Genomic DNA, 26177 nt, shown 5'->3' on the forward strand with positions numbered 1-26177 from the left:
CAGCATCTAAGGATCTAAGACATAACCAGTATTTTTAGTGTAGAGTTATGCCTTGTATGAGCAGCTCATCTGAGTCAAGCTACTTTCATTTCATATTCATTATTAAATACTTGCCCAGCAAGATATACACAGAGAGAAAAGCTTTGATGATAGAAATGGGTGGTTTCGCTTTAGACTTCAGTGGAGGCTGTGGTGTTTATATAACCAGAGAATTGGGGCCTAACTTGATTTTACCACAGGCTGTTCTGTCCAACTTGGCAGAGCTGGGAAGGTGCCCCAAGGCAGGCACAAGCACTGTGGGGAGCATCTTACCTTGCTGGGCACTTAAGTAATGGTTCCAGCAGTGATTCAGCAGCTGCATTCCAGATACATGGGACAGAGAATGAAGGCCCAAGGGACTGAGGAATACAGTGGCTAACTCTCACAGGAGAGAGAGACAGAATGAGGAAAAAACCAAGCGAGTAAGAAATTAGCCAAAGAGAGCAGGAATTGTGAGACGCAAGAGTGAAAGCAACTAGAAGGGTCTCAAGACATTGGCTCTGAGTGCACAGAAGAATGGAGGAAGAAAAAAGAGGTACAGACAGGGAAATAGAACGGGAGATGGAAGACTGAAAGAGTTCAGGCTTGTTTTAGCAGCAGTGCTTCTGCTGTTGTTGTATTCCTCAGCTCTGGGTAAGTCTGAGCTAATGCTCGCAGAGAGTAACCTGAGACCAACATGCCTATGTAGCAAAACATAGTAAAGACATCCAGTAAAACATTAAAACATCCAGTAAAGAATAATCTGATATATCAACCTAACAGGGCAAGACATTGTATCATGCTGTTTTTTAACTGTAGAATCACTAGATATTTCAGGTCAGAAACCAGCCTCACTGCCTTTCACCTGGCTGTGGAGTTGCCAAGGCCTGTAGTCCTCTTCTGCACATCTCCGATCAAAAATGGACTTGTAGTCTACTTTCACCAGATGCCACTCTGAGCGGTGGCTGAAATGTCCAAACACTCTACAGAATAAAGCAGAAAGAGCTTCAGTAAAAGACAGCACCAGATGGACTCCTGTAGTTACAAAGCTACAGTCATCCATGAATTTCCAACAGAGAATAATTGCTTTAGGAGTATTAGTTTGACTGATTTTCAACTGACGGATAGTGAAAGTAAGACTTAGGATCCCAAATACCTATAACCCTCTTAAAAACTGCATGTAGCTTTTATTTTGTGGATCAAGATCCTCTCACTTATGCCAACACCCAAAATAACTTTACAGAGAAGAATTAATATGGGGCTGGAGACAGTTATACCTATAGGAGTTTAATATCTCACTTATGAGCTTTGGGAATCCTTTACACATGAATTAAAATCAGAACCTGAAGGGATCACACTTTATATAGCTCTATCAACTCAGGTTCCTTTCCAAACCACACACTCTTCTTACTACAGGTCAGTCCATTTTTTACAGACAGAAATTAAATTTTCCTCCTAATTTTTTTCAAATCTGATCTTGGGTAAATCATCAAAATTTCTGGAAAGTTGGATCCAGATTCATGCACCATGCAGTGCTCAGCATACCACATTGAAGATAATGATAATTTCTCCTGGGTCAGCCTCCAGGCAACACTTTGTCATTCATTTTTACAAAAGAATGTCCTTATTTTTCTGTGTCTCAGTTAAAAAAAAAAATAAAAAGAAAGTACCTGCAAAACATATATGTATAAGTACTACACCATTTTTCTTTCAAATATTCATGCATCAAGAGTAACTCTGCTTTAAATCACATTCAATTTAATGAGTCAGGTTTCATGCTGATAAGCTAAGTGACAGTGGTTTTGCAGCTTGCAAGGAACCCTGTTGTCATTCCTTCAATCATATTACAAACAACAGAAGCAACAGAAGACTGCATACTTCTGGCTTCAGATAGCACTGGGTTTGGTACCCAGCCAGAAAAACTATTATGTTCCAAACAAGCCTCATAAGCTATTTTTGATGATGTTCCTATCAACATTACCATGATTACATGCTCACTTACGTCATGATGAGAGTTTCCTCTCCAGGTTCCCCTAATACTCCATCTACAAACAGTGGAAGGGAAGTGAAACTGTACTTGCTCCAAGATCCCCCTTCATCAAAACTTAGCCTAGTGGAGAAAGCAGAATTAGTATCTTCTTTCCTTATTCTCCTCCCAATTTACTTGAAGAGACTCTCCAGTACACTACAGAAATTTGAAAAAATAGGAAGCAGCTTCTGTTCTTGCGTACTGCCTTTTTTGGAAGCATTGTAAATCACAGCATTGGTGAGTCTTGGATGGCACCATCCTGCTAACCCATGGCCAATACTTAAGCAGGGGAAACAGATAAACTTATGTTGTGTTAGAAATGGGTGCCTTAATTGCAAAATATAGCCTAGGCCTAGAGGTTTTTTTAAATACACAAGTGGTTTTGAGCATGTAATTTTTGGGTCCCCAACAAGAGAACTTTTAAGGTGGTTGGGTTTCTGGGCCATAAGAGCTTTGCCTTTTCCGACCAGCAGTCTTCCCTGTTGTGGGACTAAGTAAAAGCTTGGAACCACTCAATACTTCCTAATCCTTGGGACTGTGTGTTTCAGATACTGATATGACACTGACTGTAGGGAAAGTAAATAATGAAAAAACTACAAAACTATATTTTACCTAGTACATAAATTCAAGAATGTTAACTTTGCCTCATTTGCTATACAATGCTGAATCTAGTCAATAAAATTCTTGTCTATAAGTGCTGTCTGCCACACAGAAGACAAGTTCATCAATACAAGTACTTTCAATCAGAAAAGTACTTCGACAACTTAATATGAGACAAAGCCTTAATCCTGATTAATGTTACATAAATAAGCAAACCCAAGAAACCAAATTGTGGTAATTCAGGAAGTTGTAGAATTACATTGACAGCTTCTCAAGTGTGGCCAAACTTAAACTATATAAGTTGGAACTGCCAGGATCTCTTAGATTTCTCCAAGTTAATGTTTGCCAGTATCTTGATATTTTCTATTGTAGCTACAGAAAACTCTGAATCATAGAATCACAGAATCATAGAATGGTGGGGGTTGGAAGAAACCTCTGGAGATAAGTCCAAACTCCCTGCCAAAGTAGGATCACTCAGGACAGATCACACAGAAACAGGTCTTGAAAGTCTCTAGAGGAGACCCCCACAACCCCTCTGGCAGCCTGCTTCTCATTGGGTTCTGAAAAGAGGGACAGAAGACATTTAGCACATAGAGTCGTTACCAGAGATGTCTTATAGGAAGAGATGTGTGTTTCATAGCAACCAGTACTCCCCCTTGATCCAGGTACAGAACACTGTGCTCTTCCTCAAAGATCTGGAATAAAACCACCATATATAAATGTATTTTCATAGTATCAAGAAAATGTCATAGCTTAAAGTGTGATCATGGCAGATGACAGGTATGACATTGTAAAATATTTGGATTCCTAGAATATTTTTTTAATTTTACTGTCTTTTTTTTTTTTTTTTTTTTTTTTTAATTTGTTTTCCGCAAACAGTTGCTCTCCACTTTTTACAGCAGCACTTGTCAATCTGGGAAAGTCACTCTTTCTCTCCATGACTTGATATCCTATCCAGAAAAAAGAAAAATAGAACTTTCTGTTCCAAGGATAAAGACTTTAAAGGGTAGTGTTGCTTTGTTAACAGGTGGGATTTCACTAAATATTAGGCTTATTAGGATTTAACTTCATCAACTTTCTGCCATTATTCATGAGATAGGTAGCTTCGGAACAGGATGAACTAAACTCTGTCTTTTTCTCCACTAATTTAAGAGCAAGGCAAGATTATCATCACTGTTGATATCAACACTGAAGTTTGAGCAACTCAACTTAGATGAAATGAGTTCCACAAGTAAAAAGGTAAAAGTAGACTTGTGCAACTGCTAATTCTCTGGAAATTATAAACCTGGATGAAAAGAAAAATGGATTGAGTGGCGCAAGGACTGTACAAGAGTAAAAGGAAACCCATGTATAGTTTCCTCATATATATTAATATTTTAATCTGTTTTACACTATTCTACAGGATTAAACTGAATTCATACTCTGAGTAGAATTACAAAAGTAATTTTCTGCTATATGAAGTCTAATGACATATTCAGTCTTTTCCTCTGGGCACTTCTACTCCTCAGAGGGAATGAAAGTTTTCCCATTTGTATAAATATACAAAAAGTTACTCTAAAAGAAATAAAAAATAAGCAACATTTTAAATATACTTCTACGACGATTTCCAACAATCAACATCTAACCTGTGATTCTGTGTCATTTACCTGTCTCCAGGTGTTCCCAGCATCAGAAGAAACAAACATGCTGATTTCACTCTCTGATAGTTCACTGCCTACATTACCTGTAAAATGAGCATTTATTAGTGATACAGCACTCTAAGAAACAGCAAAATTAGCAAATTGGGGAAGTAAATGTATTTACAGAAGGTTTAATTTTGGAAAGTGAGAGAGGGAGAATTGAAGGGAGAGACTCTCAGTTTGAAGGAAGTTATACATAAGATCCAGTGCATAAACCTCTACACACCTCCATAGGGAAAGGAAATTTCCTGGTTGGAATCAAATGTTCATGGAAATACAGGACTACTAGAAGTCATCTCCTCAGTCTTGAAGGCCAGTTTCCATAAAAAACATAAGACAAGCTGAAGTACTTCTATTTGACAGCCTTCCTCCCCACTACTGGTGTTGTGACACCCCACAAGCCACTCAACACCCTCCACACCCATCACAAACTCAAGATTTTGTCATTGCTTGCACATTATACATGGGCAACCTTTAAATGTTTCATACCTGAAGCTACAATAATACTGGGGGCAGTGTCTCGGCTGGCGATGTTTCCTGAGGTATAGGGGTTCTCTGAGACCTTCAGGTGAAGATGAAGAGAGCAATAGGGCTATGGAGAAAGGGGAAATAAAAGTAAAAAGCAGACACAGCATGAAGTGCATGCTCCTATCCTTACAGACTTAGAAATACACAGTGTCTTTCTGTATTACTTCCTAATGACTGCATTCAGCCACCCTTAGACAGACATAGTCACTGTCCTGGTTCTGATGCAAAAGTTTCACTATCATTTTCTAATGCAACCCACTGAAAAAGTGATTCACTAAGCTGAAACCCTGACATAAGGACAAGATCTTTGAGGCTGTACTCACAAAGAAGCAACCAGGCTTGTAAGGTAATGGTAAGGACTGCCTAGCTCCCCACACACTCTTAGCTGTCCTGAGAAGAAATCGAGGCTGCAGTTCTGATGAGGTGACTCTCAAGAGCAGCAGTGCTTAAGCTATCTCTGTAAAAAGAAGCAATACATCCTTATCCTGTGGTGCTGAATCTCCACTAATTAGCCATAAAAAACAACTTAATTCAGTGTCATACCATTTCTTGACTGCATTTTTGACACACGACTCTCTCCTGCACGGCACTATGGAGAAATACTAGGACTGGAAAGTGTTAAGATTAGAAGTTGTTTAATACAGTGCTTCACTGCCCCATCTAGATGTGACCTTTGAGGTTTCAATAGAAATACATCCATGGAACCCTAACCTATTTGTTATTAATTTCATATGTCAGGTACTCAGATAGGACAGGAAGGGTACAGAATAAATCAGCTGAGCACGAAGGTAACATTGACAGGCAGATATTCAGCATTGCCATCACAGTTCCCTCCAAATCTGTAGTCTAATAATTTCTGAAAAATTCTGATAATTTTTGCCTTCTTTTGTTGCTGGCTTTTTTTTCAGTATTTTTTTCTTCCAAACCTCATGAAGTTTTTCATGAAACATGATAAGGAAAGGAAGATGAAAAAATAATGGCAAGAAAACCTAAAGCAAGCTCACTCAATAGAGGGGGATATCACACAGGGACATAAATACAGCAAAGGCCATGTTCCAGCTTGCACAGCTCTGTGAGATGAGCAGAAGAGGCTATGCAGAAGGACCTTCAGGCTCTAAGGAGACATCTTTCTGACTAATATCAGCTGTCTAAATGCTACGCCTGCAGCCCCAGAAGTTTTGTAGTCATCCTCTGCATGAGACCTAGTCCCATAGGTCACTGGAGGAGGAAATCTGATCCAAAGCATCTCAGGGTAGGTGTCTATGAATCTCAAATTAAAGTCTCCCTGTGGAGAACAGCAGAGGTTTTTTTGGCAAAGGCATATGAGTAGGGATGGGAGCTCTCACTGCTGTGAGACAAGCAAGGGGACACAGTGTTGTGCAGAAGGGAACAGAACTTGCCAAGTGGAATGTACAGAGCAGCCTAACTCCAACTGACAGCATTGCAAGGGCAGCCACTGGAGTAGCCCTGGGGTGCAGGGAGGGAGTGGAAACCAAATTGAGCTGACATGCATGCATGAAGTGGAAAAGCATTGCAAGAGCAAGAATTCTTCCCTTTTACGTTTTTATATTCTGTGAAAAGACTAAATACAGAACATATTTTTTAAACTCACGTACCTCAAGTCCACTTCAGGATTTTGAAGACAGTAGCTAATGGCAGCAATTCCACACTCTGACAGAGATTAGACCTCAATAGACTCAAATCTTTGTGCTACCAGAGGTTTTCTTTCAAATTTGTCTCATTTCACAGATATAGTGGCCAGAAACAGGATATATATCTCAAATTTTAATAGCCAGGTCAGTAGTCTAAGCAGAGAGATGCTGTATTTTGTGGCATGATTTCTTATTGGTTGGAGCACAGTAATACTGACAGTCTGTAGTAACAATTGCATATGGTGTAAAAACCAACTTTACCACTCTAGCCAAACACCAAAAATTACTGTCTGTGGCCATCACCTTACAGTGGTAGCATTCTCTTCTCTGTCCCTGTAATACCCATCAGAATCCTTCATCTGTATCTGTTCACTGACAGATATTTTTCCAGACTCATTTATATTCAGACTGTTGGTTCTTTCGTGTTCCTCATTTAGCTTCCACAGCTTAGCTCATATTCAGACACCTCAGCTTTGCTGTTTTAGAAATTCTATCAGTTGTTTCTATCCTTCTTGTTGTTACCAACAGGCTACTGAAATAATTATTATCAGAATCACCAATTTTGGGTTTCCCTCTTATTGTCTAGTAACCAGATATACGAGGTACTGCACAGACACCAAGGGAAAGACAACCACTGCCACAGAGCATCTACCACCTAGGCAGAAGATAAAGCAGGAGTAACATAGACCATTGCTCTGCTCACTGACATAGCTCTTACAGTCATGCTAAAGTTCACTTGCTTCCTAATATTATAAAGCCAGCACTTTTATAGTCGCTTCTTAGGACTCTCATCAGTCCTTTCTAAAATTTCTCAGGAATACCCACAATCCCACTTCTTGGTTGTTCTGCAAAGCCCAGCTGAACCATCTCCAATGGCATAACACATACAAACCAGCTAGGAAACAGCTATTAATGACTCTCCTGATCAGGAGTGGGGCAAGGTATTACAACACATGGACAATGTTAGACACCATTCACAAACCTAGGAGCAGTCATATTATTTCCTCACCTGCAACAGCAAGGAGCAGTAATGAGAGATGTTTTTGTGACAGATATTCAAAATTCCTCACTTAGATGCTTAAATTATTCTGTGGCAGATGGCATGAACTCCCACCCAAGAAATGGGTCTTTGTCTTAGCATCCTCATAATCCATACAGACAAGACAAAGAAAATGTGGGAGGGAATAAACAGATGCCTGGGCAAGGCAGGCACAGAGAAAATAAATTACTTGCCCAAGGTCACATAGGAAATTGGAGATAGGCCTAAAAATTGAATCTATAATCTCCTGAGATTCAGCCCTGTATTTTAACCACGAGACCATCCTTGAAAGCTAATTGTTAAACTCTTTGAGACAGATCCTATCTTGCATAACTATCTTGCATGATATCATTACTCCTCAGTTAACCACTTCACAACACAACAGAAGTATCAAATAAAGCATCTTTGGAACGGAATACTTTGGCAGCTATTTTACGGAGATTAAGTGTATTCACCTCAGAAAACAAGTGGTACAAACACAAAAAATAAAACTATAGGATTAAATGGAATGTCATTGCTTTCCTCTATCCTCATTATTTAGAACAATCTCACAAAAAAAAGGCAAAGAAATTATTTGAGTTGCTTTGAAAAAAACACCTTGAGCAGAGGGATGGTTCTGTCTGGCTTGCTTTGTGTTTCAGACTCCCTCGAACCTCTTTAGCTGCCAACCTAGCTGCTGTGTACTTCTGCTTATGTTTATCTCCAGAGGCACAGAGAGCACAGCATTGCACTTGAAGGCTGAGGACCATCCTGTCACTCTGGGAAAGGACAGATCTCATTCTGCCAGTAAACTGGAACATTCTTCACTGCTGTGTCCCAAGCTATTGCTAGAGACAATTATGCTGAACTCCAGAACTGTAAGAACATTAATATGTGCTGTAGAGTAAGGACATGAGCTAAGATAGATGCACAATAGACTATTAAGAATTCACTTCGCTATGCTGTATAGAGAAATAGGATCATGTCAAGAACACTAATATGTAGTGGAAAAAGGACCGAGTGACATCAGGAGGTAAAACTGCTGGTGATGCAGCAGTCAGTGTGGCTAAAGACATGAGTGGGGTTTGTGAACTGTTTAAATACTACAGCTTTGTCACACTGACAAGACACAAAATTGCCTCAGAGCAGGCAACAGTTCCTCTTCTCCAAGCTTTTATTTTACTTTGTGCTTTTGGTGCATCTTCTTTAGCTCCCTTTCTTATGCAGGAAGACTGCTGGTTCCTGTAGAAGACCAAACAAGTCAGTTTTGTTTGGTTTTCTTCTATTTCCTTTCTTGCACCTGAAACTCTGTATGTTCAGCTGGTGATCCCTGCTCTGCTAGCTTCTGACAACTGAAGAATGAAGGAGTGCCCAGACAGGCTCAAGCAGTGAAAAAGACATTTTGCCTGTTCTACTTGATGCGAAAGGAAGAGGAAAAATAAACATGGCTAGACATTCCAGCACAGTGGAGCTCCAAGGATGTAAATGCAACCCACAGAGAACCAAGAGCTTCTCTGAGTCAGTTCGCACTGTGCCCCTACAAGTAGCCACACTTCTGCCCTTGCCCGTGACCTCTTGCATGGATTTATCAAGTTTATTCCTCAGTTCCCCCCAAGGGAATTTCAGCTTTTCTAAGCATATCTGGTCTAATGTTAAATAAATGTAATTGTGTTCTAAGGTGCCCAGGAGTACATTAGCAGAAACAGTGTGGACAGAAAGGCTTGGGAGAGCCATAATCCCCCCTCCTCCAAGACCCAGACAGTTCTGCTTTATACACAGTTATACAACCGCTTCCATGATAGAGTGGAATATATATACATATATACATACACTCCTCTATAGAAAATAAACAGTTCTTGCAAATAACTGTTCCATAAGGACCCCACAGAGAAGCACCACTGGATCATTTCTAACCAAAATGGCAAGTCCAATCTCTCTTGATCAGATCAGTGCACAACAATACCAAGAAGGACCCTTTCTTAAAAGTAAAACCTCAGTTTTATTGAAAAAGAATATTTTACTTTGATCCTTCGACTTGTCTACATGGTTTTTATATCTTCTGCCTTGCCAGTCCCCCAAACTATTACACTATCATATAACAAAGATATTTGGGTTTTGATAAAACTGGTCATAATTTGGATAAATCCAGGTGTGTTTTTTTTACCAAATATGTTAAATCATAAAAATATAAACATATAAAAATATGTTAAATATGAATTACAATTTATTTGAAACACAAAGGCTTATACACATAGACCCTTCCAAAAAAATTAAGTTATTTTATGTCTGTCAAATTTTCTGAGTCTTATCTTCTTGGTTTTCTTCTTGTAGAAATATTTAATTTAAAAATGGAAGGAAAAAATGTGAAAGAAGAAGACAAACCCAAACAAATTTAATCATGCTGAAATTAAAAAATAACTGTTCTGTTTGACCTCCACACCCTCACTATTTATTTTTTCCAAATTGGAGAGAAAATGAAAGGCTTGCATTTTGGCTCAATCAAAAAAATCAATTATTTGAACAGCTTCAAATATCAAACTATCTATTCTTTGCTCTTGCAATAACATATGGGGTTCAGCAGAGATTAGTGCAGCATTCAGCTACACATCACAATGCACAAAATGTAACACTGATTCAGATTTTAACAAACTCATAGCCCCAAAATGAAAAGCAATTTATTTTTTTTTCTTTTCCTGATAGAAAATAGCATGCAGGTAGGCGACAAGAGGAGGAATAGCAGTGTAAACAGTGCCCCTCTTTCTGCCTGGAACCATGTTAGAATTTGTGCAACATAAAAGCTATTGATAAGGCTAAAGACTAAGTGGGATTCTGAGTATTATCCAGATAGCGTGTATAGATTGGATTAAAAATACATTGAGATTAGCCTAAGATTTCTAATTTAACAAGATATCAAATTCTATTCATACTGCTTATGTTTCACCTGTATTCTTGCAAAGCATTTGTATATAATGATGATGAAAGATTTATCTACATGTCGATCTATATCAATAAATACAAAGAGAAAATAAACACCCAACACATATATTTGGAAGAATGTGTCAATTTCCACTTCTAAGCTCAAACAAAAAAGATAAATATTAATACTGCCAACAGACAGGCCTCAGAAAAATTAGAGCTGTCCTTTCTTTAAATCCAGCCTCAAATTATTAGGTCGCTGAAAGTTCCTGAGCTACTACAGCTCACTCCTCCCATCTAGTGTCCAGAAAATCAACTGCTCAGAACCAGCATCCCACTGCACCAGCTGCTTCAGTGCAGATCATCAGTCAGAGGGACAGAAAGAAGCTGATCTACAATGCTTCTATTTTGTTCCAGAAATTAACTTAAATTAAATTACAATACCACTTGGCAGCCCAAGCCAGGTGCTGCACTTGTAATATGCAATATTCCCTCCATGAGACACACTGCATGGAGAGAGGAGCTGCCCACTCCTGCTTGTCTTAATTGGTAGAAAAAGATTGTTCTGGGCTGTTACCACCCACCAAGTTCCTCTCCAGGTACTTACGAGGAGACAGTGAATGGGATTTCCTCTCAGATCGGTGTCCGGAGCCTGCAGCAAACTCCAGTCTCTCCCTTTATTGTAGGTGATGAAAGTTTTCACTTGGTTGTCAATCTTCTTGTTAGCCAAGAACATTCCCTTTATCCCTGCTACCTAGGAAAAATTGACATGGCTGAAAAGTAGATCAAGCCCACACAGGTTCTGTGCATGTGCCTGTCTTGCCCTGTCAAAGCCAACAGGGATCTGGTGGCTGTGTCCACGTGGTAGATATCAGAGCAAGCACAGAGAAGGAGCATCAAAAGCAAGGTGAGGTGGACACCTTGGGGACAAGATAAGACCATCACAGGAGAAAGGTGATGAATGAAACAGAAAGCTAAAAATTCAGAATCAGCATGAGAACATAAGATGTCAACAGCATTATCTGTACAGTGACAATCTCTCAACTGTGTATGTGTAACCCTGAAAGATGAAATATGTACAGAGCCAATTATTTGTCTCTCGCGCCACAATAGCATGAAACAGCAGCAATTTCAGTCTTGCAAAGAAAATAAGCTTGTACACATAAGCTTGCAGTTCAGTGCTTCCATTCTCATACAGCTTGGTTAAGCCATTTCATCTAAGGATCCCCTTATGTGTTTCATAATTATTAGTGTTTCAACAGAATAATATTTTTCTTACAGTTTCTTATTTTGAGGAAACGAAGGCACTGCTGACTCAAGCAAGGCCACCCAGAATGCTAGTTACAGAGCTACCAATGAGATTCTCATTTATTTTTTTTCCTGGTATTTTAGTCAACAGCTTTACTGCTGGAGGATTTTGTAAAGATGTGATGCTTACAGACTTACATTGGAACCAAGCCCAAAAGTGTCTTAGTTGGGAGAAAAAAAGTCAACCTCAAACCACAACTCACACTGCAGAATGTTTCCATCTTCTCAGCACACTGAAAATCAATAGCCCAATAGCTGCTGCAGCTTGCGAATGAATTTGTTAGGCTGTCATTCTGCAGCCTAAGTGCTGCAATAAAAAGGGAAACTAAACTGGGAGCAAGAGGGGCAAAGTGAGAAACTTTGGGTTTCCAGCAAGACTGTTCAGTCATCCATCCCATCTCTTCTTGTGATGTAGAACTGTAACATATAATCATTCAAGACTTTTTATTCATAGAAATTATTTTAACAGCATCACATGGCAAATGATCACACAGCAGAATCAGAGTTTGCACCACCACAGCTGATTTAATTATGTAGCTGGATCTGGATGGTATAGCTCCCACTGAGCAGAATCTTATCATACTTTTAGTCACATGCTGTGGGACTACTTTGTGTACTAATGTACTTAGTCATTCTGAATAGCACTTCTCTGATTGAGCAATGGCACTGAATCCCATTTGAAGTTATATGAAGTAAAGATTTAGACATGATTTGCTTTAATGAGCAATAGTCTTTAAGCTGTTAACTAATTTATTGTTGATATAAGCACTTTCAGTTTCTTAGTTGGATTGTTTGGTCCCACCCCATTAGTTTTTCAGGAATTCTTTGCTACAGTACAAAGGCACCCTGAAAAGAGAAGGATACTCTTGTGTCCCAGTGATACTACACGAATAGATAGGGCTGAAAAAATAACAAAGTTCTGCCTTTACAACCAGACACCAGAGCCTATAGCTCCATTTTCATTGTTGTCCTGAAATAGTTGTATTATATAGTCCCTGTGAAATGCTGGTCATAAATGATTAAAGAGCATTTTATGTATCAGGTGATAAATGTGTTCTGAAAACCTGTGAATTTTTCTTTTTATGATTCAAGTCATGGGCTGGGACTCAGAATCGTTTCCCAAGAAAGTGAAGTATAACTTATACTGTCATTCTTGGATAGCTTTATCTTAAAAAAAAAAAAAAAAAAGACCACACACACTATAAATGTTTCTGTGCTCTCAGTAGGAAGAGATACACCTATTGCAAATACACAACCATGATACACACAATAATCTGGTCATCCCTGCTGCTCATACAATCATAAGAGAAAGACTCATACAAGTAAGTGCATGACCACAAGTGGTCAGAGAGAAAAGCTCACCACCTTCTTTGAGAAAGAAATCCTCAATGCCACCAATGCATGGAGTGCAGATACAAATGCTGCCTACAGTTTTAGAAGGGTTCATATAAGACACTCAGACACTCAAAACCCATTCTTCACTCCCTCTCACCAACTTCATACATCAAATACATACTTCCCATTCAAGATACATACTACAAAAATAAGTCATGGAGTGGTAGGCATATTTACCCTAGCTGCAGACACATCTCCTTAGACTAGCATGGATTCCCACAGGCATGATAGTCTTGCCATGGACCAGTCCAACTACATAACTGGGTAGAGCCATGCCACATCACTGGAGAGGTGCAGGAGCTAGGAAGAACTCTCAGAAACAATGGGCATTGATTCTTGCTCTTCCCTTGCTCAAGGAGATGATGTTGAGGACAGCCCTTTTGTGATTTCAAACCTGCTGAATGCCAAGTCCAGCATGCTACTGATCAAGTGGTACTGGAAAGTGGTGAAGAGCAGAGCTGTTCCTGTACCATGCTCTCCAACATGCAGAAGGGGGAACAGTGTTCCTCCTCTAGGAGTTGTTTCCTCATCCTCTACAAGTTCCAGCAGCAGAAGAGCCCCCACACTGAAAATTAACTTCCAAGTGAAGGGCTGCTGATAACTTAAGGAGAAGAGAAGGAAGAATATGATGAGAAAGAAATTTTATTTTCTCTTCATGAGCAAGGCAATTCCCTGTTGAGCAGCACTGAGCAGATTCATCCTTGATGCAGAATCAGTTTAAGAAGCTACACACACAAACACATTCTCTACAATGCAACCAGAAGAACTTACTTTAACACCTGATAAACATACATACAGACATATGCACATTAAAGAGGTCTTTCTCTGGCATCTTCTCAAATATTCTTGCTTTCCTAAATATACCACTGTCACCACAGGAGGACTCATTTTGCAATCTTTCCCCTTCCTTTTAATTTATCTATTTACTTCTCTCATCTTTATCTCCATTTACCCCTAGAGCATTAATCATTTGCAGGAACCCCACTGGTCCCCCACTGGACAATCATGCTGAATGGCTTCCTGTTCCCTTCCAGCTAGAACATCAAATTGAAAGAAAGGTTTGTGCCAGGTTCAATGTCAGCCAATATTCTTTCTAGATAATCAGCAGATATGACACTACAAGTCTGATTCCATCAATTTCAATCCAGGTTACAGTGTGGTGTCAGCCTAATAAAACAAAACAAAGGCTTTTCTTTCCCCTAGGATTTAGGACACCTTTACATAATGCAGCGAAACTGCTTCTCAAGCTGACAGTAACAAGAGGCAACAGTTTTTTCCATGGGCTGCCAGCACTGCAGAAAAATTTTTAATAAATATCTCCAACTGACTGAAATGCCAGTGCCCATCCTCCTACAATTCAACTGCGTTTATGTTGAACACTTGGGCTCTCTTTTTGGACAATTCAGGTTGGTCTCTATTTAAAGGGCAGCTGAAGGCAAACTATAGCAGAGCTAATATTCCAACAGAGATGAGAAAATATGGGCAGCATCTTCATTTTCAAGGGAACTCAGATCAAGTTCATGGCCTTCATTCTAAATGGTCAGAAAAATCCCTGGAAGGGACCTGAAAAGAAAAGCTGATCCCCAAAGAGCAGCTGAGGACTGAATTCCTACTTAGTTGAGTGTTGTCTCCAGAAATAAAACACTCAGAAAAGCAAGAGAAGAACAAGGTCTCATTAAAAGTCCTGTTCTTAGGATCAGTTGTCATAAAAGACAATGTCAATTGGGTTTTTACAGGTGGGCTTATGCAGAATGCACTTGTCAGAAAAATGTTTAGGGGTAAGAAGGACATCAAAATTTGCTTTTGATGTTTCCACTCTCATGTGATAGCCCAAGAGGACACATCTAAAATCACTTCAGTTCCCAGCATACAGTCCAAGCTGAGAAAGGTGACAAAGATAGCTGGAAACTGCTGTCTCTCATTACTTGTAAAACAAGAGATTAGGCTGTCAAAAATGCCACAAAAACTGGAGAATGACACTATTAAGAGTGTTGAGAGCATTCAGAGCCATAGTCTGGGCCAGTTTGGGACAGCAGGATTTTGGCTAAGAAATTCAGAGTTCATTTTAGGAATGGAATTAATTATTCTACTCTATCTTCTGCTGTGTATCTTCCTATGCATGTAAGAGCTGTGAGCTCTTTACAGAAGTGAATCTGTTCATATTGGGCTGTGCCTAAATATAACTCCTGTGTAAGACCTGACTTTGAAACCCAAGCTGATTGCACTGAGGTCCTTAAGTAATAGGAGAGTAAAACTACATGTTTAGTTACCTCGTGGCTCTCCTGTTCACATGAATATGACAAGACTGATGTGCAAGAAGGAAAGGGTCCTGATCACTGGTTCACATCATGTGAACTCCTGAGATAGAAATAAGATGTTTGGAGTCATGACATACCTCATAGAGGTCAATCATCACATTTCCCTCCAGCCCTTGACTACTCTTGACATTTTCCAAGGCCAAGGTGAAGTACACCCCTCGGGTGTCAGAGATATACAGATTGTATGTGTCATTCTGGTTCCACTCTTGCACAGCTGCAAATACCTGATTCTCATCTGTGCTGATAACATGCATATCCTGGGGAGAGAAAAGAGAGGAAGGTTATTAGGGCAACGTCTGCTCTGTCATTTCCAAGGGCACCAAAGTAATTGTGGAGAAGCAAGGGGTACACTAAGGCTGGAGTTTAATCTGAAACTATAGACAACACTCCCATAAGCAGATAATTCCATCCAGCAATTTTGTACACCATCTCTCTTCTGTCAGTTTTCAAAGTGGTAATTAACTGATGAGGTGTTAGTTGAACATTTACTCTGGCAGTACAGTGTGATACAGCAACACTTACCTGCCCCCCAACACTTTCATTTGAATAAGTACTGTGCTTGAGGGAGAGGGGGAAGTGTTTATTTGGTTTGAGGGTTTTTTGGCACCTGAGAAATTCCACTTCTGATTCAATATTCAATATCTAATCATAGATACTAAAAATGTGGGGTGCTGGTTTTTGGTTTTTGGTTTTAGGAAGAAAAAAAGCAGCATCTGCTTCTTGCCTAGCATTCACAAATCAAGTTTGCTTGGGAACTGATACAAGGAGTATCTAATGGGTTAAACTCTACAGCCAGTGCTGCTATTTATTATTCCTAATGGCAGTGTTAGAAGCCAAGGTCTGGACCACCAAGCTAAACAGTCCCCCAAGAAATATAACTGAAAGACAGCTCTAATCCTCACTAGATGTAAAGAGTGAATTGAAGACAGATGACTAGTGTTATGAGTGAGGTTTCATTTTACTCTGTTCTCTGTTATAGCAGGCAGGAAGCAAAAGAAAGATTACAAAATTAAAAGGAAAACCAGAATCTATTAAATCTGATTCCCTGTTTCAATGCCTGAAGGAATAATTAACCAGTGGAAAAAGCCATGAAGAGAGAGTTTGATATTTTGAAATTACCAGACTCTATCTGCCCAGCACAGGCACCCTGCATTGTTCGGTGCCATAAAAATCTGTAGAGGTAGGGAAAGAAAAGCAGATTTCTTAGCACCAGGTGATTCCCAGAAGATTCAGCTGTTCCGTCTGTATTGTGCAGTTATTCCAAAACTATTCTGCTTCCTTGAGTCTCAGCCAGGGCTTTCTGCATGCCAAACTGAGAACTTTATCAGAAAATATACTCTTTGGAAACGGATGTCTATTTCTTCTGCTAATAACAATTTTAATAATTAACTTTCTCATAGTTTTGTAGGAAGATGTAATACTCCCAGATGGAGCCTCGTAATGTAAAGATGAAAAATAGTGAAGAAATCTGATCAATCTGAAAATAGATTCACCATGAAGTTAAGATTCAGAGCAGTTGTTTGTTCATCCAGATCTGAGTATGGATGGATGAATATTCACTTGATTTATTTGCTTCTTTTGCACTGGAGAAAATGTATCCCAAAAGATGGGCTGGTTTTGTGGAAGAACAGATTGGTTTAAATCCTGAGGCAATAGGAAAGGCAATGGAATCCCCTCTGTTTTCTACTAATTGTGGTTATGAACAGATCTCTCCCCAGCTGTGCTAGTAAAAGTTCCTGCTTCAGCTGTTTGTCAGAGGCTCCTTATTTCAGACTCTCACCTCAGTCAATCTGCTGGCACAGCTACCTGGGAGGGGTGTTACCAATGTGCTTCAGGCAACACTGGCTGGCATGGCTCTCATCTCAAGTATATATGTGCATATACATGCAAGAGACCTTTCAATTTAAACACAGAGATTATAAATAAAACTTATTCTGTCTGGTGAATGTACAGTTTCATTAACTTATCATTTTAATAAATAGTTTTTAATAAGTAGTTTTGTAATAACTGGGTGAGAGAGGTAAAAATAATTTTTGATCAACACCATGGCAGACTAAAGGCAATTTCTTGAATGCTTAAAAGAAGCACATATGTTAATTTTTCACTAAATGCTCCAGAGTTTTGATCAGATCATTCTGTAAGGTGCAAGTCTAAAGAAGACCCCAGTAAGGTTGAATTAATTTAATACTGGAGAAGCAGAGATTGAGATAGAACTGGAATAATAAATGTAGTGAAGAAGGTCAAAAAAGGGAATGTTTCAACTGTTTGCCTTTAGGAATCAATTAACTTTTCCTCTTAATATGGCCTTGCCCAGTAGATACAGTAACGATGCAAATCTTTGATAGAAAGGGATCAGCACTAAATATCTCTTTGGCCAGCATCAGTAATTTTTTTGTTTCCACCTTAGAAAATATAAGATTAATCACAATACCATATTCACTTGTAACATTTTCAGGGTCTATTTACTTTTTTGTGGGGGGAGGAATAGTACATAAAGATACCCTTCATCTTGACATGCAGAAGAGCTTCACTGAATCCTCCATTACTAGAACAGATGTTCATATCACCTCCCTACAGAATAGGGAGAGAACAAGAAAGAGAAGCACGGAACCTTTCTCAAACAGTTATTGTCACCCTCAGGGGCTCCCCATGCCTCACCCTACTGAGAGCCTGAGCTTTCCTCTCCCTGTTCAGCACATAGCAGAAATATATAAATATGTAGTTCTACTGTGTCTTTCTTGCATTTCAAAAGTAAGAGCATGATGCTGTGCATTGGTTTGATCAGATGTCTACTCAAAAGACAAAAGGCCAAGGCTTTCTGAATTGCTAAACATGCTTCAATTGCCCTTTTTGCACTTGGTCAGGGAACTTTTCTTCCTGGCAAGTTAAATAGCAGGACTGTGTAATGCTGGTTTTATCCTGTCAATTACTAGGACTGTCAGCTCTTTTTAAGGTCTGTATTTAAGGAATTTTTTGTCTTTATTGCTTCTTCCATCAGTGTGTGCATCCTGAAGTTGAAAGAAGGTGATGAATTTAAAACAGAGGTACCACACATACCCACCCCCTCAGTATTCAGCCCAGTGCCAGTTAAGGGTAGGTCTTTTTAAGAAAAATTGCTTGCCTTGCAGATGTCTGCTCAGTGCATCAGTCTGAAATGAAGCAAATGTACCCTGCATGTACATTTAAGATGATCATGAGTGACTTTTTACAGCATCTGTACAGAGCCCACATTTTGGTGCTGTGGTACAGAGCAGGCAGTACCAACCCACCTATCGATGTCACTGCAGGAATAAACAGGTCTCAAAAAAGACCATTCACTGAGCTAACACAACCTCTGTGCACATATGCAGACATCTTCTTCTATGGGAGAGCATTTCAAGTTCTTTTTGATTTTTAATCAAACTGACTGCCAGGCCAATGAACAAGAATATTTCTGTTTTGATTTGCTGCAGATTATTCCTATGCAAGCAGCAGCATCACCTGCCAAAGCTGCCTGCCACCACAGCCATCCAATCAAGGAGAGTGATGTACAGAGATAAAACTTTTGTTATTTCCTTCTTCAGTTCAAGAAGTTGCTTAGTACTGCTTACCATATTTGGCCCCTGTTCCTTAGCTGAAGGAGATAAAAGATAATTTAGGCATAAAAGAAGCTGTTTGTTTCAATTCCTTGAAAAATAAAACACTTTATGAGTCTAATAAAAGCATCTACGCTGCTTTCATAGCAGCCTCCTAGACAGCCACAGCTCCACTGTGGCTCCTTCCAACCCCTAAGTAGCTCTTTGTTCTTTGAAAGATACTCTGAGATTGTGACAAAGCATCTTGCCTCCTTAAGTATTTGTCTTTTTCTTTGGGTCAAATAACATGATTATATTGCTGCAGGTCCTATTCTCTGAGAACAGGCTGCAATTTAACTGTAGGGCATTTTCCCTGACTCTATAGATCTCTCTGAGAGGGTGGACAGATGGAAAAATAAGTGTGGACTAAAGGAGGTAACCAGTTCAAAGCAAGTGGTCTCCTTACAGATGGTGTGAATCAGCTGTAAATGATTATTTGATTTGAGTGTTACAACCACAATGCTAAAAATGCATGTACTTTAAGAGTACTTAACAAGATCAACCAGTCAAACCACTATTAACAGGTCACTTGGGCTGAGCAGTCAAAGAGAGCCAGTTGTGAAATTAGGAACAGGCTGACCTTGTACTTTCCTGTTTTCCTTTTGACAATCCTTGCTTAATTTGTGGGAATGTATTTTTATCCATACATTAGACATCACAAGAATCCAGAAGATTGATTGCTATCTTTGAGTTTAAATGTAATCAGCAACACTACACCAAAATTAAAAAGTTTCTGAAAAAAACCCTTCTCTGTCTTTGTTATAAAGCTGTTAGGAGCACAGCTACAAAATGGTGATTTCTTCAAAATGGAGCTACCATTTTACCTAGAGCTTTTAAAATATTCAGCTCCAGAAGGAAGCAATAGCCTTTCAAGCTCCAATGCTAATTCACCATTGTTCTTAATTAGGGAAGATATGGAGCAGACACACAAAGACATCTCTTTGCTTGGTTCCGACTAAAATCTGCTAATGAAGCAAAGTACAAAAAGCAACCCACACAGGAAAGGGACAGGAAAAGGGAAATTTGCAGTGAGCATGGATAAAAAAAGAGAGAGAGGAAAGGAAAGGAAATGGAAAGGAAAAGGAAAAGAAAGGAAAAAGGGAAAAGGGAAAACGGAAAAGGAAAAAGTTCCTTCAAAATCTAATTAGTAGACCATAAAGAAATGGTAACAGACATGGGCTGTGGTATCATCTACATATCATGCTGGTGTCCTTGACTAAGTCCTTTCTTGCTTGCAAATGTTCTGTTGAAGAAGAATTATGTTTTCCCTCACCCCATGTCATCTTGCAGTTATCTTGTGTTTCATTCAAGAATTTCTGTACAAACAAAATATCAGTAGGTTCATTTGGGTGTTCCAACAACAGCAACCTACCTTGGGCAAGGAGTACTTTGGCAGCTTCATCAGTGTAAATGCATTCCTCCTATAAGAAACATAATAATGTGGTCTTCCTCCCGATGTAAACTATGAGAGAAGCAGAAAAGTTATCTTCAGGGGTTTTGAAGGTGTTTTTTTTAATTATCAGGGAAAATATCAAGCAAAAGCTGTCAAGGAAAATACCACAGTGGCATGGCTTAATACCCAGGTGGCAATGGCTTAAAAGTGCAGCATAATTAGAGATTACAAATAAAAATTGGCTGAAAAATAAAGCAAGAGGAATCCCATTTTCTACAAAGAGAGACAAAAGGGCAGAATTTCAGGTGAAAGTCTGGAGAAAGTGAAGTCCTGGCCATTATGTCCTCTGCTGATAGCACAGCTCTTCTCTGTCTTACCATGAAAGTCTGCTCTTCAGTTTCTGCAGAGCTCCTGTGTGTGCTATTGGTTAGGTCAGCAGATTGCCAGATTGACCTGGTTTCTAGTTCTGCCTACAACTTTGCTTTCTGGGGGGCCCTGTACAAGTTACGTACCTGTTATGGGGTCAGCTGAGCATTCACAGCTCCTGAAGGCAGGAGAAACTCAGTTGATTTGATATTTCTGTGAATTTGGCCATTTATTTGAATGCCTAAATACTGAAGGCAAGACCCTGAAAATACTGGGTTGGAGCATTGTGATGCTTCATTTCCCACCACCTACTAATGGGGGGTAAAAATATAAAAAGAAAAAAAAGCTGTCAGTTATCTGGCTTCCAGTGCTGCTGAAGTATAATCAATGTTTGTAAAGTCCTTTCATCTGGATGAAAGATACTGAAGAACAAATATTCCATGCAGAACTTTGCTTTAATTGCCTGATATCTGGGCTTATCAAGATTTCCTTTAGTAGCAAGTGTTTTAAAATACACTGCAGTATTTTAAAATGCAAGATACACAGAGATTAGGTTCATACCAGACTCAGTGAAATAAGAACTATTTCATACTTTAAAGCTCTTCAATTTTTTAAGGGAATTGGGGAAAACTTAGGTCAGAAGCCTTAGTTGCAGAAAAACTAGGTGGAGATTCAAAGAAGGCTAGGGGAGGGTGCTCAGGGTTTTCATCTATTCTTCCAAGCCTTTATTGTCTGGTATAGCACTGACCAGGATAAGGCAGAGTCTGACACAGTTTGTTAGGTGTTCCTTGCCAGTCAGATACCTATGTAACCCCTTGAAGAATCCCACAGCCAACAGTGACTTCAGTGACTACATCAAAAAAAGCAGACGCTGTTTCCAGGGTTACAATATTATCATCTCATATCTGTAAGTGTCAATTATTAATGACTAGCAAGTACTGTTTCTTTCACCTGTTATATTTATTTCTGTTTAAAAATCGTAAGAAGCTTATGGTTTAAAATGGGAGTTTACCAAATGCAGATGCTATGATACCTTCTCAAACTACATTACAAATATGAACATATGAAGTTGTGCAGAGTCCCATTGGGCATTAAGAGGAAGGGGCTTCCTCCTCACATGCTCCTCCTTACATTGTGTGACTATCACAGAGGTGGAACAAAGATGAAATTTGACAGCACTGGGAATACTATACAACACTTTATAGACAGAAAAAGAAATGCATCAAAATTCAGAATCTGTAAGAAAAGTAAACAATAAGCCCAGCATTGTCTTCAGAGGGGGCAAAGGGGTTGGCATCAGTGCATAAAACCAAAGCATCAGTGATGAAGCAGTGAATCAATTCAGATCTGAAGAGAAATTCCCCAGGTCCTGTGTCAGCCAAGCCCCAAATACATAGCCCTTCTGAAATGACAGAGTATGGCTGAATAGTGATGTGTGCCCCTGTTTTCCTTACCACATGAACATTTCATTTATGCCTCAGACACACTAGGCATAAAAGCTGTTCTGGAATGTATGCCCCAGATTTATTTGTGGATGATTTATACTGGTGTTTATGACTGAATTAATTAACTACTAAGTAGCAATCACTCAATTTAAAAGTATCAATCTTCTCTCCTGTCTTCCTTACCACCCCCAAGCATGAGAGAACATAAACTGTCTGGAAGACCAGCTTAGCCCTAATGATTTCCAGTTCATCTCCATGTTCCCTGCAATTTTCTTGTTATTTCTGTCTTCAGATGTTACTAAATGGACATGGTGGCAACCTAATGAAACCCATAGTAGTTCAGTTCTATTCACCAGCTCTCACCTGGAACACAGCTTGATTGAGTGTATCTTCAACCTTTTCTCTACAATCACAGCTGAGGGATAACAATAAAGCCTGATTACTCCTTCTTTGGTTCTTTCCCTGACTCTTGCACCCTTTCTTTTCTATTTCTCTCTCATTCTCAAAAAAGCTCAAAAAATACTCCCTTGTGATAGCAGATGACTGACACATCACCTCAGGCTGGAGGGTTAAAGCAGTAACCCCAAATGCTGAGGAGATTTCAGGGAGTGCCACAGAGCACTCCAGTACATAGGGTGGATGCTCCATGCAGGAACTCTATGATCCTAAAGTGACAAGATACTAGAGGTAAAAGGAACACTATTAGCATTGTAATGAACTGCTACAATCCATTCATTGCGTTTGCTATTTGGATCCAATGTTGTCTAACTGGGAGCTAACTCACATACACACACATTGAAAGGAATGGAAGAGAAAATAATATAGAATAATATTATATAGAAAAATATAATATAATGATATAATATAATGTAATGTAATGTAACAATAGAATAGAATAGAATAGAATAGAATAGAATAGAATACAATACAATACAATACAATACAATACATAAAAGAAGAAGGTGTTCTGCACCTGAACAAACACATAATCATCCTGGACAATCAGGGAGTTATGGTCAATATAGCCTGGAAAGGGCTTGCTGCGAGTGGCTTCACTGCAGTTCTGCATCTTGCAGGTGATGTATTGGGCATCTGAAAGAGAAAGAAAAAAATCAAGACACTTGAGATCCTGAACACAGATTCTTCCTGCTGCCACAAACCTATTTGCTGAGGCAGAATTTCTGCTTCTCAGCCTCATGTGACATGAAGTGATGCCATAGACTCAACACAACACTTTTTTCCCTCATAGCTCTTGTAAATCCAGCTTTGATTACTTTCTTCCTCTACGTTCCTTCCTTCTTCACCTGCTCCAGCCTCTCAGCTATTTCATTCATTCCACCCTATATCAGAGACATGCATTGCTCCTTTATACCAGAAGAAAAGCCAGATAGATGACCTGATTACTCTATGCCACTCTCATGGTTCCACACTGGAATTAGACCAGAAGCATCATTTGAAGGTGGCACAATGTAATTCTTGTGGCTCAGGTCTGACAGAAATCTAGTCAAGGGTACATCATACAGGACTGTTACCTGCTCTGCTGAATTTATTTGACTGCTACCCAAGCTTAAGTTCAAAGCAAAGGAATGGAGTAAGGGAACAACAGAGCTGTGAAGGACACTTCAAAGGAGCAGCATAGAGCCCAGACCCTCAGGCTCTCGAAGTAACTCCGTGTCTAAAGTCGTGTCTCTGCTGCAGGTCAGATACTCTCTGTGCTGAGCCTCAACAGGCTCATCTTGTCATGATGTGGAATCTGTCATCCCCATGGCATGGAATCTGCTGTAAAGCATGACACCCACTCTCTGGTCACATGTCAAGTTTGTTTAGAACATGACTGAGGTCCAGAGCATACACAAATATTGAGGACTTCTGGCCATAGAGTTGCCACTGACACCCCTTCCATAGTGTACTTCTGTATTTCCTACAACACTTACTCTGCAGAGTAATTCAGATCACCTTGGAAAGAAAATCAGATCACCTCCCTTTCAGGGGTTTTACCTACTTCTCTGTACAGTGTAGGTACATGCACTCTGGCAATCATTCCATAGTCTCTTCAAACTAGAGGCCTTAGCAATTTCAGTCAGTCATATGTTTCAAAATAAACGGCCTAAATGCAGCCCTGAAGCCACTGAAGCTACAGATGTTCCCATCTCCTATTCTGAAGCACTGCAGTGTGCTCAGCTCAAAACTCATCACTTGAAGAAAAACAATCTGAATTTCTTCATGTGGTAATTTATCCCAAAATACAGGACCAGATTCTTGATATTCAGTTTGGACCTTTAAGAAGTTGCACTTTTTTTAATGACAATGAGGATTTTGGCATTTTAGCAGTAGCACTTCTATGACAGAGACACTACGTGGCATTTAATATCAGAATGACTTCTAATCTTTTTCTTGCTGGGGAAGTGAACCCCCTTGTTTTATATAATTACCACCTTCAGATCAGTGAATTAGTATTTTATATTGGAATAGGAACAGCTGGATTTTTCCCGTCTCATATACAAACTTAGTTTAAATTAAAATCTATCATTGACATTTCTCCCCTTGCTACTAAGGGCTGTTGACTTCTGCTTGAGACAGACATGCAGGGTAAGGAACCTTCAGGAAAGTTTGATGAGGGATGATTTTACTCCAGCCTTTGATGAGTTCTTGGAATACATAAAGTGCTAGGTATTATTAGTCTCTGCAGTTTATAACATTTTCTGCTTTCACAGCTCACTGCAAAACTGTAAATAATTCAGGCTGGACAGCATGATTGAAATTCATTTCCCTCCAGAGCGACATGAGTTTTTCCACATTAGCCACCAGAGGGCAGGGAATGATATAACTCTCAGGCTGTTCATTCCTATTAGTTAAGGGAGTTCCTTTCAGACCTGTGCAGCCCTCTGCTCCCAGGAAAGAGGAGGCCTGGCCAGCCAGAGATGGAACAAAGCAGCAGCACCTGAAATTACTGGTCCCACCACCCTGGGAGCTGTTGGTAAGATTGGGTGGCTTTTCAAATCACTCAGTGTAGAGCTATGTAAGATCAGCCCTCTGCTTCCCATCTTGTTTGCTTGTTTTTTTCCCCACCATCACTATTCCCTTTTACTTCCAGAGGTACACTGGCCTTCCTTTGGAGGACACACTGCAGTGCTGTCTTACTCCCCATGCAAACAGATTATCTATCCTGTGAGCAGAAGGAGGTAACAGGATGGATGCTGCTGGGGCTGGCAGCAGATTAAGGAATCTCCTCCATGAGTGATTTTAGAGAGCAAGCCAAGTTGATATCCAATAGAGATGACCGAAGCTTTTTTGATCCTGTGTTAAGAGGGGAATGGGGACTATGCCTATTCCTGCTGTGGTTGCAGGAGTGTGTGCAGCAGTGATTGTACCATTGATGAAGATTTACTAAGGCAATTCCTGTGAACTTTTACAGTGCAATTCTCCACGGCTTCAGTTCTAAAATACCAGTAATAACTACTAAAGGGCAGAGCACTGAAATTGTTAAAGCTAATCTCCAAAACAGCCAAACTGAGATGTGTACACCAAAAAAAGCTCCCTCTGCTATGGGAGACAGATAGAAGGAAAAGCAGACTTCTTGCAGTGCCCAGATCTCTCTTTTTTCCTAAGGGAAGTTTTGCTGTGTTCACATTTACTCAAGGATTTTATTTCAGCACTTGATTCTCCCGGACATTTTATGTGATTCCATAGGCATAACTTTTTAATTTAGCATTAATTAATGTCAATTAATGCATTCAGTTGCTAAGCTCTGGAATTAATTTCATTAGTTTTCCTGCACAGATGTTTTCCCTGCCATAGGTAATTAGGACATTATGCCTTTCACTTCCAGAACCCTCATCTCCAACAGCAGCTGCTGTTTTTAATACACAACAACAAAGTCACGCTGTGCCTGGAGAGA

General features: G+C 39.6%; 1 protein-coding gene across 1 annotated transcript in view; it reads right to left on the bottom strand.

Moving 5' to 3' along the window:
- LOC103525241 (VPS10 domain-containing receptor SorCS1) overlaps nucleotides 1–26177 on the bottom strand; it is a 283259-nt gene that overhangs the window by 53078 nt on the left and 204004 nt on the right. The window contains exons 7-15 of the mRNA XM_030453113.1: nucleotides 23253–23371; nucleotides 20448–20537; nucleotides 15539–15718; nucleotides 11048–11194; nucleotides 4816–4918; nucleotides 4294–4370; nucleotides 3251–3342; nucleotides 2021–2128; nucleotides 884–1001 (exon numbers count right to left, since the gene is read on the bottom strand). Coding sequence (XP_030308973.1) covers nucleotides 884–1001; nucleotides 2021–2128; nucleotides 3251–3342; nucleotides 4294–4370; nucleotides 4816–4918; nucleotides 11048–11194; nucleotides 15539–15718; nucleotides 20448–20537; nucleotides 23253–23371 — 1034 coding nt within the window. The remainder of the gene's footprint in view (nucleotides 1–883; nucleotides 1002–2020; nucleotides 2129–3250; nucleotides 3343–4293; nucleotides 4371–4815; nucleotides 4919–11047; nucleotides 11195–15538; nucleotides 15719–20447; nucleotides 20538–23252; nucleotides 23372–26177) is intronic.

The sequence above is a fragment of the Calypte anna genome, chromosome 6, assembly GCF_003957555.1.
Source record: "Calypte anna isolate BGI_N300 chromosome 6, bCalAnn1_v1.p, whole genome shotgun sequence".
Lineage (NCBI taxonomy): Eukaryota > Metazoa > Chordata > Aves > Apodiformes > Trochilidae > Calypte > Calypte anna.